The sequence below is a fragment of the Podarcis cretensis genome (assembly GCF_951804945.1).
Source record: "Podarcis cretensis genome assembly, chromosome: 2".
Lineage (NCBI taxonomy): Eukaryota > Metazoa > Chordata > Lepidosauria > Squamata > Lacertidae > Podarcis > Podarcis cretensis.
The window spans coordinates 12,479,860-12,493,657 of NC_137171.1; the positions used below are offsets into that span (position 1 = coordinate 12,479,860).

The following is a 13,798-nucleotide window of genomic DNA, read 5'->3' on the forward strand; positions in this document are numbered from 1 at the left end:
CCCTCTCTCATGGTGTCTTTCCTGCTTATCATCCACTGAGTAGAGAACTGAAAGGCAGTTCTTGCCCAAGAATCCTCTGGTCAAAGTTCACAAAGTTGCTAAACACTGATCTCTCTACTTTACTGCATGCAAACACAAAATTAACACTTTCTTCTTTCTGAATGAAGGGCTAGACTCCAAGCCTAAAAGTTTGCAGAGTCATCAATAAGAAAAAATTGGTAACTTGGGACTAAAAGCCCAAAACCTGTCAACGCTGTGTCAAATGACTAGATGTTCTGAGAACCTCTCCTCCAAATAAAGTGAGTTTTGCTCAACTGCTTTATTTTAGGGTTGGTGCCAGCACACATGTACACAAAGCAGACTGGAGTGTTACAACAACAAAAGAAGCCAGTATTGCCCCATACTTCAAGTATGAGTTAAGGAAGAATACAAAGGAAGGATTAAAATGTGTCAGGTTGTTATTGTTTTTACCATGTGTTACCAGGATTCCTTTAACCTTTTGTTTAATGCGGTGATCACGGCCAGCCGTTTTGGAATGTTTGCCATGAGCAAGACAGCACGAATTCAGTGCTTGCTGTGTTATATACGAACTCTCCCCCTGCCAACTGCCATCCTGATGAGAGTAAAGGCAAAGGTAAAGGGACCCCTGACCATTAGGTCCAGTCGTGGACGACTCTGGGGTTGTGGCGCTCATCTCGCTTTATTGGCCAAGGGAGCCGGCATACAGCTTCCAGGTCATGTGGTCAGCATGACTAAGCCGCTTCTGGCAAACCAGAGCAGCGCACGGAAACGCCGTTCACCTTCCCGCCGGAGCGGTACCTATTTATCTACTTGCACTTTGATGTGCTTTCAAACTGCTAGGTTGGCAGGAGCAGGGACCAAGCAACGGGAGCGCACCCCGTTGCGGGGATTCGAACTGCCAACCTTCTGATCGGCAAGCCCTAGGCTCTGTGGTTTAACCCACAGCGCCACCTGCATCCCTATCAGGAGAGTAGGTGGGGGCAATTCTGTGTCAATGCAAAGCTCCTGGGTCTCTCTCCTGCACTCCAATCCAAGGGAACCATGTGGCTTCCCATTGATGAACTCACCCAAAGCACATCCCTTACAGAAAGCATAGAATCATGGCGTTGGAATTGACCCTGAGGATCATCTAGTCCAACCCGATATGCAGCTGTTTCATATGGGGATCAAATCTATGACCTTGGTGTTATCAGCACTATGCTCTGACCCAGAGGTATTCAACCTTTTTGAGTCCACAGCTCCCTTTACCAACTGCATTCTTTCTGTGGCACCCCTATGGGGCTCAGGAGTCCAGTTATGTCACCCCTTGCCTGCACAGCTGGCAGCCTCTCACCCTTTCTCAAACACCTTCCCTTGTGGAATGTTCCCTCAGCCTCCTCTTCCCTTTCATTGGGAGTCCTCTGCTGCCACCCCTGGTCTCTGAACTGCACCCCCACCCCAAAGAGAGGTGCATCCCAGAGACACCATTCGTCTGTGGAGCTTATAGCCAGGGCTGCTGCAATGAACAGCTGTGCAAGCCTTTCGGAGGTAGAGATGTGAGAAGGCATCAGAAGAGGGAGGGAAGGAAAGAGGGACAGATGCCAGTGTTGCCCACGGCACCCCTGACCATCATTCAAGGCACCCCAGGGTGCCACGGCACACTGGTTAAAAACCACTGGTCTAACCAACTTAGCTATCCAGCTGTGCAGAAATATCTATGCCGAGATAACTTTTTTAAGTCTGCACAGAAGTTTTACAAATCAATGTCTTCCACTGGACTATCAACACAATCAAATGCCAACATACCCAAATGTCACCTATAGTTAAAATGCAGGCATGGGCCTTCAGCTGTTGTTGGAATACTTCTGACCATGGGCCATGCTGACTATAGATGATGGGAGTTGCAGTCCAATAACATCTGGCGGGCCACAGATTCCTAGTCAACTTTGGGTTGAAAGGAAGCAAGCACCCAAACTAGAACACAGTCATGCAATGTGCCTTAGCACAATGAACGTTTGTGCAGAGCCACTGAAAGAACAGAGTTGTCTTCGGGCCTAGACATTCTGTGTACTCAAACACTCTTTCCTTATTTAAAAAACACTTCACTTATTAAATATCTTGTGCACTAAAAGAGGCAAGAGCCCCACATCTCGCCACAGAGCAAGTTGAAAGTTGCACTGTTAGCTCTTGAACAAACGACTTGATTTCAGAAGCTCTTGAACAAACGACTTGATTTCAGAAGCTTAACTTTCTAGTTTGCTTTATTTGAAGAACCATGCCAGAAAGAATTAGGACACAATGCATATGTGTTGTGATCTGCAAAACTTACTTATTTTTTCACAAGCATGATGAACTGCAGCTCATATATATATGCTCCCTTTGATATATTTTTTTAGTTTTTAAATAAAACATAGTAATTGTTCTAAACAATTACACATGGCTACCATGAATTCTAGGGACGCAGGTGGCGCTGTGGGTTAAAGCCTCAGCGCCTAGGACTTGCCGATCGAAAGGTCGGCGGTTCGAATCCCTGCGGCGGGGTGCGCTCCCGCTGCTCGGTCCCAGCGCCTGCCAACCTAGCAGTTCGAAAGCACCTCTGGGTGCAAGTAGATAAATAGGGACCGCTTACCAGCGGGAAGGTAAACGGCGTTTCCGTGTGCGGCTCTGGCTCGCCAGAGCAGCGATGTCACGCTGGCCACGTGACCCGGAAGTGTCTCCGGACAGCGCTGGCCCTTGGCCTCTTAAGTGAGATGGGCGCACAACCCCAGAGTCTGTCAAGACTGGCCCGTACGGGCAGGGGTACCTTTACCTTTACCTTTACCATGAATTATCCCTTAGAATACATTTGCTCTCTAGTTGAGCAGAATGAATTAAATATATTTTTTGCCTTTTGGCTCACTGCTCTTTCTTTAACCGACATCCTTGTCTCTCGTCAAACTTGCTATTCAGTGTGTTTTAATTTCGCAAACTAGCTCGGTGTTGGCTAATCACCATGCCGAATATTAGTAAGCCATACTCAATGTGGCGTTCTATCACCGGAAGTGGCCTGGATTACACTAAAACAGTAGTTTGACTAGTCTCACCTACATGACAAATCACACCTTAAGATGGCCAAAAGTGACAGGTGGAAGGGACCCCAAATTTGGGTCTTCAGCTGTTTCTGGACTACAATTCCAATCACCCCTGCTAGCTACGGATGATGGGAGTTGTAGTCCCAAAACAGCTGGAAACCCAAGTTGAGAAACCCTGCATCAGGGCAATAGGCTGCTGGCAACTCCAATGGAAGTCAGAGAAGAGGAAAGGAAATGAACGGCTAAAAGCAGCTATAAACATGAAAGACAGTGTCAAGCATTCAAAGAAACCAAAAGAAGGCATGTACTGGAGGCACAACAACCATGCCCTGTTCTCAACTACTCCATACTCTATCATCACATTCAGAAGGCTCAAAAAGGGCTGTGCACATGCAGGAATGCAGAAAAGTGGCAATGTGGCACTGGGCATTGAATTCAGCTTTGTAGGGAGCTGAGCTCCCCCCCCCCTTTTTTTTAAAGAAGGTGTTTTAATCTACCCCTTGCGGCTGTGAAGATATGTTTGAAGTGTGTGGGCAATGCCTGCTGAAATCTCAGCAGCCAGAGGAATTGCTCAATATGGCTTCCTGTGGTCAGAAGGCAGAACTTTACTGCCCTGGAAACATCCTTGCCCACGATTTGCAGAATGAGAAACTGTTAATCAAAAATAAATTAAGTAAATATGCCATTTTTGTGGGCTACAGAATTTCACTTTTCTTGGTGCAGAGTTCAGACTGCCTCAACGTATTTTTGAGGACACAATATTCTTATAATAATCTGAATGTGATCTAGCCCTCTCAGCATGAAAATCTGATACACCACAATGTGAGAGAAGCAGGATGTACACTAAACCATGACTACTAATGAGGGACACATTTGCAAACAAGCGGCTATGTGGAAAGATGCCAAGAACAAAAACCTCACCTGCAGTTCTGCACGTTACGAAAACAGTTTCCCCAAAGCAGCTTAATTACCCTTTGTGAAAGAAAGAGAAGCTAAACTAGGCAACACTTAAAAATCATTCTCTGGTTCTCCAACTCACTGGAGAGACTTCTTTTCAAATGCACTACTTAATGTTTAAACATGCACCATTCCCAGAAACCAATGCAAAATAGGAGCAAGAACAAAGAAGACAGGCTTTCTAAACAGAATTACTTTACCCAAGCAGTATTAGATCTCTTTCAAAACAAGGCTGCACATTTTGAGTGCCAACAGCTAGTTTTAGAGTACCTTTATACAAATCTATGGTCTTGTTTTTAATCTACTGTCTTAAGAGTAGACTGTTTGCAACAGAATCATGTTTTTTGCTCACCAGTGGCCCTTTGTAACAAATGGCAGCCTTTGTGCCATTCTGAATGCTACACATTTCAACAGTGATATCATAGCCATACTGCATCCTTCCTTTGTCTTTCTAAATATACATTCAAACTACTTCCACACTATATAGCTGCGTAAAAATCTCCTTTATCTTATTAATTTACTTAAAGCATTTGTACCCCATGCCCTACCCACAGGCTTACAATAAAAAAGTGACACTAAAGGGAAGAGGAACAGGGACGGAAGAAAATCTAAACCTGAACTAAGGCACCAGTTATTCAACAGTTGTTCCTATGATGACCAGCCTGTCACAGTTCAGGGGCAAGGAGGTGCCTGATGGAGCTGGTCTCTCACCCCAGAACTGATGGAGTAAGCAAGGAGGCCTAATGGAGTTGGCCTGTCCAATATGGTTCTGGGGCTGATAGGAACTGTAGTTTGAAATATCTGGAGGGCACCCAGTTGGCAAAGGCTGCTGTATGCAATGCCCTGTCTCTGCTGGACTGATTATGAATCTGAATGGTTAATGTCACCAACTGGTGAGGGGTCAGCTATGAGTCAGCCATTCCTAGTTCAAATATCAACTTAGCTCACACAACTATCCTTTGCCCAATTGCCTAAGAGACTTGTAGGAGAAAGAGATGGAAACTGCGCAGCTCAGGACCAGTGGTGTCCAAACTTTTTTAAAAGAGGGCTAGATTTGATGAAGTGAAGGGCTCTGAGGGCCAACCAAAGTTTTTGACCTTTTTTAAAGGGTTGAAGTTGTTGAGGGTTTTTTAGGATTTTACCCCAGGAAATAAACTGCCACAGGAGCCGGATTAAACTGACCGGCGGGCCGGATTAGGCCCCCCGAAACAGACTTTGGACATGCCTGTACTACTGGAAAACTTAAGGTCAGACACTTCCGTGGTGGCCAAATTTGGCCCTCCAGCTGTTTTTGGACCAGAACTCCCAGTGGCTAACAGGACCAGTGGCCAGGGATTATGGGAATTGTAATCCCAAAACAACTGAATGGCCAAGTTTGGTCACCACTGCTTTAGGGTTTATTTTGTCTACAACCAAATGGGCTAAAACACTTTATTCTCATTTTTAAGAAATGCAAATGCAAAACAAGGGTTGTATTTGCAGATAATGTGACACCAAAACCCACAGTTATTACCCACAACCTGACACCTATCATATGTAACAGGCAGGCTGAGGCTGGGCTGCATTGCAACCTAGTGTTATTTATACCCACATCTGCATTCATGAGGGCAATGCACCTACCAGCTACATCTTAGCAATATCAACCTTCCTTGATTTCTATGCATGTTTCAGAGCAAGTGTACGGAACCTTTGGCCCTCCAGATGTTACTGGGTTCCAGCTCCAATCAGCACTAGCCAGAATGGCTAACAGTCAGTGGCGATGTAAGTTGAGAGTCCAGAAACATCTGCAGATGCAATGATTCCCCATCCCTGTTTAAGCATTACAGATCCTGGGAGTAGTCATGGCCAAGGACAATGAGCTGTTGGTTCACACATTATTTTGTTTCTATGACTGAAGACATGGGTCAGACATCTACAACAACAAAGAGCATCACAGTGACATGTGGTCTATCCTTGGACTATCTGACTATCAAGGTCTGGTGAAGGACATAATCTTTTTTCAGTAAAAGCAGCACTTCCCTCCAATCGTCCCCCTGGAGCTCCTCCTCAGAGAGGAAAACTTTTTGGATTAAACCACTTGAAGTCCACAAGTTTTTCCACTTATAATCAACAGCAGCTGAGGTGTGTGAGTAATAGCTGAGTAGTACTAAGGCAGGCACCCCCAAACTCAGCCCTCCAGCTGTTTTGGGACTACAACTCCCATCATCCCTAGCTAACAGGACCAGTGGTCAGGGATCATGGGAACTGTAGTCCCAAAACATCTGGAGGGCCGAGTTTGGGGGTGCCTGCACTAAGGTATAGGGGATTATATCTCCCTCTCAGCAGCCCATACCTCAGACTTTAGAAAAGGGGAATTATGTTAGGAACTCTAAATACTAAGCTTCACTGTAACATGAAGTTTAGCCCTGTGTCAACAGCATACAATTTATTCATTTTTAAAGATTCAATTCTGCTCCTTCCAAGTCCCAGAGGTCTCATCCTAAAGTTAATGTAATAAATATCTATTATCTTATGGTTTCAGATCTTTTGAATTCCACATCACGTCACAAGAATGAATGTAACACAGCTAAGCTACAACCCTGGACACACTTATTTGAGAGTTACTCTGAGCTCATTGGCATTTGTGACTCAACACAGCATGTTTATTCTTTTCCCCCACCCCTCCTCTTCAGCTTCTGGAATTTCTCTTATTCCTATTCCCTATGTGCAATCCTGAATTCCCAGGCCACAAGGGTTTTACTTACACATTCTTTGCCATCCACTGATATCACTGAGCAAGGGAGGAGTTAACAATGCATAAAGCATCCTCAGTGAACTTTGGAAACAGTGATCTCAGAAAACGGGAACACAGTGACTGGATCCCTAACCAGTGGCTGTATTTATAAATCTTGTGTTATACTGTTACGTTACATGAACAAAGGGGAGGGAAATTCCACATTTAAACAACTGATTGTACACAGGGAGCCTCAAAAAGAATAAATAAACCACAGCTTGGTTAATGCAACCAGGCAGAGAGCCAATCACTTATGGCATCAATTTCTCCCCATGCCCTCAGACCCTCCAAACATGGTGAAGCCTAAGACATTGAGCCATCTCTGTAGATCTTGGGGGCAGGGGTTTACTTTGGACATTTTCTGCAGCGGGGTGGAAGGTGTTTCCCTGTAGCGCTACTTAATCATACTGTGGTGTGTGTGTGTGTGTGCGCGCGCGCGCTCTGCAGCTTTGTGGATCCAGCCAAACTTGCGGGTCTTTTCCATCCGGTCATCACTCCACCAGGAAGGAGGGAAGTGACTGGATGGAAAAGATCTAGGTGTTGGGTTCAGATTTGGTATTTACACATTTTGCAGCTACATGAGATCATACTACACAAAAGCAGCTTCTGTGGAGAAATAAATAAGAGAAGCATTTTTTAACACTCCTCCACAATTCCATTATTTCAAAAATGGTTGCTGGGAGTGTGCCAGATCTGCTTCGCCACTTAGCTGGTCACTCCAGAAATGGCCAGCTCTCTACACAGTCGCAAGCATTATAAAGTATATTTATAGGCAGGCAGCCATCATAGCATTAACAGCCATCTAAATCTACCTAGAATATTACTGGGGAAACCCAGCCAGGTGGGCAGGGTATAAAGAAGAAATTATTATTATTATTATTATTATTATTATTATTAGTGAAAGAAAATGAGAAGTAATAAATAGTCTTCCGTATGGAAGGTCCCAACGTAAATTTATGATGTTATTATAACTGGCATTAGTGCCATAGTATACTGCAAGATATGGACATTCTACATTTTTAAAACTTTCTGAAACAGTGGTCCTCAAATATGAAACAACCCTCAACTGGGCATATTGTAATAATACGGCAAAGCCTTGAAAATTCTGATACATTTTCAGAACTGGAAATGCAACTGTAAGTTTTGTAGCTTGTGTCCTCATTTGCAATCTTCAGCATGTTTGCACTGACACTTCCAATGCATTTCCACTAGCAATGAAGGGCAGAAACTTGCCCTTCTAAAATAGAAACTGATCTCAACCCCAACCTTGCCTTGCTAAAGTCTCCCACTTACCTGTGGCATTTGTTATAGTGAGTGGAAGCCCTTGCAGCTGATGAAGCTGGATCCCAGATCCCAGGGCCCCCAGGTTAATGGTCTGAAGGCCTGGCACAGAGGAAAGCTGAGCGGCATTTACAGTGACGGTGCCACTGGGCAGAGAGGCAGAAGCGATGGGGGTCAGTGTCGTGTTGGTGCTCCCTGTCTGCCCCAGGGAGACTCCTTGCACGGGAGCCAAGGCGATTGTCTGAGCTTGAGGGTTCTGAACCTGGAGATTCTGCAGCTGAATCGTCTGCCAGCTCACCTGCCCGTTTGGCCCCATAGTGGGTGTTCGAATAAAGATTGGACCAGCATTAGGGAGAGCCTGGATCTGCAGGTTCTGCAAGGCATCTTGGGTAGTAAAAGTCTGGCCAGCTTGCCCTCCTTGAACAAGCTGAGGCTGCACCAGGATCTGCTGCTGCTGCTGCTGCTGCTGGTTTTGATCAGCATCTTTCTGCTGCCCTTGCTGGACTGTCACTCCAGCCAACTGCAGAGCATCAGTATTTTGAGCACTTCCTGTCCTCTGAGGCGCCTGCACCTGAACGTTTGTTCCCAGAGTGCCGCTGGTGGAAAAATTCATGATGCTCAAATTACCTGTTGTGGTAGTGGTATTGTAGCTGTTGGCATTGGTAAAGAAAGCGGCAGAATTGGCCTGGGACACAGCCGTGCTGGAGGAACTGACAGAGGCACCAGATGTTGCTGGTTGAGAGCCACTCTCGCTAGAGCCAGAGGTGCTTAGAGTAACCGACTGAGAAGTGGGTGCCAAACTGGCTGCAATGCTATTGACAGGCAACAAAGTGATATTGCCATTCAAAGCCAGTGGCACATTAGTGACATACTGAGTCTGCCCTGACAGGGCATTCACTCCCTGAATGGGGACAGCCTGCTGCAGAAGATTTGGCATGGCAGCCAGGATATTGCCTGTCCCCGACTGATTTGCAATGAGCTGCTGGTTCGTCCCAGGGATGATCTGCAATTGGCCATTGGCATCCTGTTGGACGCTGACTTGGGTAGGGGTGGTGGCAAACTGCAACTGTTGGCCATCCACAGTTTGAAACTGGGGAATCACCCGGTACTGAATACTGGGTATCATTCCTGGCAAGCCCGTGAGGACTTGCTGGCCCTGCATGTTAGGGGTGGTAGTAACCACATACTGCCCTGTGGTAGCAGGTCGGTTTTTGGATGACGAATCATTCTCATCATTGCTTGTGTTCCCTTGGTCTTTGGGGGAGTCAGAAGTCCCAGAGGGAGTAGAAATTAGTTGCCAACCATTTGCATTCTGGGAGATATGAGTTGCAGCACTGAGGTCCAGTTCATTTGAGCCTCCTTGTTGTCCCTGTGATCCATCAGCATTCTCATTGGGAGATTCAATCCTGCTGCATGTTGCAGCCAGCAAAGCCAGAGGGGAAGGCTGTGACTCCTATCAGGAAACACAAGACAGAGAGAGGAGGAGTCAGGCACTTGCCTCACTTTCCAGGGGTTTGTACAAAACAAGGAAAAGCTAAGGAGGAGCATACAAGCAAGGCAGCCTATTGGAAGCTGTTGAACCACCCACTACAAGCAGCAGAGACTGCAAACATCGGACTCACAAGCACAGTATAGATCAGCTGCAGCGAGAGCAGCTTTCACCTCCAAGAAGATTTCTAACAAATACATCCTCCACCACGGTGTGACTTTCAATCACAAACAGCCTTCAAAACCCACACGAGGCAGTGATGGCCACCAACCTAGATAGCTTTAAAAGAGGATTACAGTAGGTAGATTCATGGAGGATGGGACTATGAAAGGCTACTAGCCAAGATGGCTATGCTTTGCCTCCACAGTTGGCGGAAGCAATACTTCTAAATACCAGATGCTGGAAGCCATCTTCTTGTGCTCAAATCCTGCTTGCTGGTCTCCCACAGGCATCTGATCAGACCCACAAACCAAAGGCAAGACAAGCTGCATAGTCCAACAATTCTTAAATGAGGAAGTTCAAATTATAAAGCTCACAGGGGCACTGCTAGAATTTGGAGGAGCAGCCTTTAATTAAGCCACCATCTTCTATGACTGCAAACACTGCTCTATTTCCCCCCCTACTCAGTCTCCAAGCACAAAAGGCTGCAAGAATTCTAAGATTTTAGAGCATGTTCATGAGTAACTGAAACGGTTACATCCAATGAAACTGAAAATGAGAACGTTTCATCATAATATTCTTCAAAGCTCCCCGCATACAAACAGAAACCGTTGCCTATTTTAGAACCCACACTTACCTGGCCCTCACAGTTCCGTCCATCATTACTGCAGCTTTCTTCTACCTTCTCAGTTTTGACAATAACCATTTCTTCTGAAATATCATGGTCTGCATGGGAATTGGGGGTGCAGGAAGGAAAAAAGAAAAGAGTGAAGACAGAATGGTCAAACACGTACGACAAAGCAAGCAGCTCTACCAGGAGGAAGAACACAGTTTGAAAATACAGATTTAAAAAATAGGGACTTTGAGCATTCTTAGTTACTGTTAAGTAATTCACTTCACTGCAGACAACTCAAAGTATTATGGTTAAGCACCTGGTGTTGTATTGGATAATGGAAAATATAAGTACCTTGCCTTTGGAAAATGTGCTGAAAAGCATCTAGCACCCTGAAGAGCTAACCTTGAGTTAAGGTCTGGGGGCGGGGGAGCAGAAGGAAGAGTGTGTGTTGTGGGGCAGATGTTAGAGAAAACAAACAGCACTAGTGTAGTGAACAGTGCTGGGATTGGACCAGGAAGACCCATACTCCAATTCCTGCTTAGCTACAAAGTTTATGAGCATCCCTGAACAAGTCTCAGCTTGACATACCTCACAGAACTGTTCAGAGGATGAGAAGGAATGATATCATGAACTCCTTCAAGAAAGGGCAGGGTACAAATACAACAATAACATCTCAGTTAGCCTTTAAAGGGCACCAACCAACATACCAGAAGGGGGTGATATGCATCATGTATCATCAATGAAAAATTAAGTCAGATGGTGGTGGCAGGGTAGTGGGATGAAGACCTGCTGTCACATATGTGAAAATAAGATGGCCTCTCCTCACTGAACCAAGCTGTTGTTAATCATAATTGTTGGTGTACAAACTCACAACCACCACATAAAGCAGGCTAGGCAAAGAAATGGTGACTCAAGGATTGTCATATCTCTTGCACCACAAGGATCACTTCCTCCTCATTACTGGTATAGAAGCAATTTTTCAAGCTCTAGAGACACACATTAAATAGCAAATCTGGCAAACAACTCAGGCTGAAAGCCAGGTGGAAAACAATCTTCTTAGCAGATCCAATAGACTCTGTGCTCCCATACTACCATATACAACATGAACAGCTTTTTCCGTGTTTCAGTATTTAAAACTCAGTTGGGAATACCACCCAGTATTCTCAGAGTGCCCTTTACATCTGCATATTGGGGGGGGGGGTTTGCCCCCAAGGGGAATTATCAAGCCTATTTTTAACAGCCTTCCTCACAACATGTCACTAAAATTTTAATTTTCAGTGGCATGCCACTATAAGAAAAAAGGTATCCCCATTGCTGAAACACACTTCTTTATTTGGTAGTGATGTATCAAGATACCCTGGAACCCCCTTCATACCTTTCAGGTATGAAGCCATTTAAAAAAAAAATCATCTGTCTGGACCTGGGGAAGCAGCTGCATGAGTCAGTCCCAAGTGGCGCAGGAGTTATGCAAACTTCTGACTTGCAGCTGACCCAACAAGGAGCTCTGCACCGCTCTAAGCCTTGCATACTTAGTGTACAGCAAAGCTTGCCAAGCAAAGTTTCAAGTCCTAATCATTGAAGAGTTCCAAGTGAATGCAACCTTATTTTAAGGCCCCGAGCAGTTTATGGAAAAGACAGCACAGGAGAAATTATCTGGGAAATCCAAGTGTGCGTGGGATCGTTTTAAAAAACAACCAGCAGTAAGTTACTGAAGACTGCCTTCCTATATTTAGGAGATGTGTGTCTGGCATATGGGCCTAGGCCTCTCTTGAGTTTCTGTCAACCAAATCGCAGAGTTGGAAGGGACCACGAGGCTCTCCGGCCCAAACCCCATTGCAATGCAGGAATCTGTCGCCCAACGCGGGGGATCGAACCCACCACCCTCATGCTCCACCTCGGAAGCAAAGTGCTTAGCCCAGCTATACTTACTCCTGCCGCCCTCCCTCCCTCCCCCCCCCGCCCCATGCAGGGCAACCTCGTGAGGGAAAGCAACTCTGCACATGCTCAGGAACGCCCCGCCGCTCCTTCACTAACCTCGCTTATTCTGAGAATTACCCGCAGCTTGAGCCCGAGCTCAAGTCGCGCAGTGAAGGAAACCTATTTCCCCTTTCCTTTAAACACACACCCCGAGAGACAAGCGCCAGATTCTGCCTCACGGCTTTGGGCCGCACGGAGACGGAGGCTCCTCCGGTGGTGGAGGAGGAGGAGGAGGAGGAGCGGCGGCTGCGGCTGGGACGGCGGAGGCTGCTCCTTCCTTCCCGCCGGGAAATTCCCACCCCCAGCCGTACTCCTGCCCCCACCTGGTCCCGCCCTGGACACCCGCGCGCTGGGCCCTGCCCTGGTCCCTGAGGCGACTTGCCGCCCTCCTCCTGCTGCGCTTCCTCCACCCCCCAATGCACTAGCCCCGCGGGCCCCTCCCCGAAGGGCTTCCCCTGCCCTCGGCGGCTCCCGCCCGGCTTGCCCTCCCCTCAGCCGGGCTCGTTACCCCTCCCCCGCCCGGGTCCCTCCGCCCGGGGGGCTGGGCGGGGCGGGGCGCGGGGAGGGAGGCGGCGCCCCCCTCCCGCCCGCGATGGTCCCGTCCTTACCGCTCATGTTGGCCGACGGGGGGAGGCGAACCCAAGTGGCGCCAGAGGGGTGGGCGGGGCGGGGGGCAGCGAAGTCGGTGACGAGGCAGCCTAACCCCACCGGTGACCGCCAAAGGGTTGGCGAGGGGAGGGAGCTGGCGCCGACACGGCCCCGAACTCGAGGGCACGCCTCCTGCCGCGGCGCCCAATCACGGAGCCGGGAAGGGGTGGCGGGAGGCGGAGGTTAGCCGTGAGTGGCGTGACGCCCGGCCATTAGGGCGGAAACGAGGCGGGGTTTTGTCGCGGGGCGGGAGGGGGAAGTGAGAGAGGAGCAAGGAGTAATTTACGAAAAGCTCCGCGGCGGTAGGCCTTTCGGGAAACGCCTCTAGGTGAGGCCCCACCCAATGGCGGGAGGGCGTGGGAGGCGGGGCTTGGCCGAAAGCTCTCCTGAACTAGCTGTTCCGAGTGGGGCGGGCAGGAGGCAAAGCTAATAACAGGCGGCGCCTACGGCCAATCGCGGGAGGGGGGTTCTGAGGCCTGAACGGGCGTGATGAAATTGTGCGGCTCAACTCGTGATTGAATTGCCTGTAATCCAATCACGGCTGAGGCTCTCCCCTCCGCCCACAAGACCGTTTCGCAAAGTGGGCTTGGGGAGGCCTGGGATAATGCGGGGAATGACACGGAATGTAGCCAATCAGCTTCCTCAGAGAGAATGGTGAGGGAAAGACGCGTTTCAGAGTGATGGAACGCTTAGCCAAACAGCGCCAAGAAGAGACAGGAGAAAAACAGTCTGCCCCAATGAGGAAGAGGGACCTCCTTAAATTGGCCAATGGGCGAGGCGGTCCCTGCGGTGTGTGGTTGTTTTTTGAGGAAAAGGTGACGGATGTT

At 47.7% G+C, this 13,798-nt stretch overlaps 1 protein-coding gene across 4 annotated transcripts in view; it reads right to left on the reverse strand.

Moving 5' to 3' along the window:
- SP1 (Sp1 transcription factor) overlaps positions 1-13,063 on the reverse strand; it is a 29,191-nt gene extending 16,128 nt beyond the window's left edge. The window contains exons 1-3 of one of the 4 annotated variants that reach the window (XM_079966683.1): positions 12,932-13,063; positions 10,368-10,456; positions 8,095-9,535 (exon numbers count right to left, since the gene is read on the reverse strand). In XM_079966683.1, coding sequence (XP_079822809.1) covers positions 8,095-9,535; positions 10,368-10,456; positions 12,932-12,938 — 1,537 coding nt within the window. In that variant the 5' untranslated portion in view covers positions 12,939-13,063. Of the gene's footprint in view, positions 1-8,094; positions 9,536-10,367; positions 10,457-11,721; positions 11,809-12,380; positions 12,546-12,931 lie in introns of those variants that run through there. The other 3 variants (XM_079966685.1, XM_079966684.1, XM_079966682.1) reach the window with 3 other exon arrangements.
- Between the last annotated feature and the right edge of the window lie 735 nt (positions 13,064-13,798).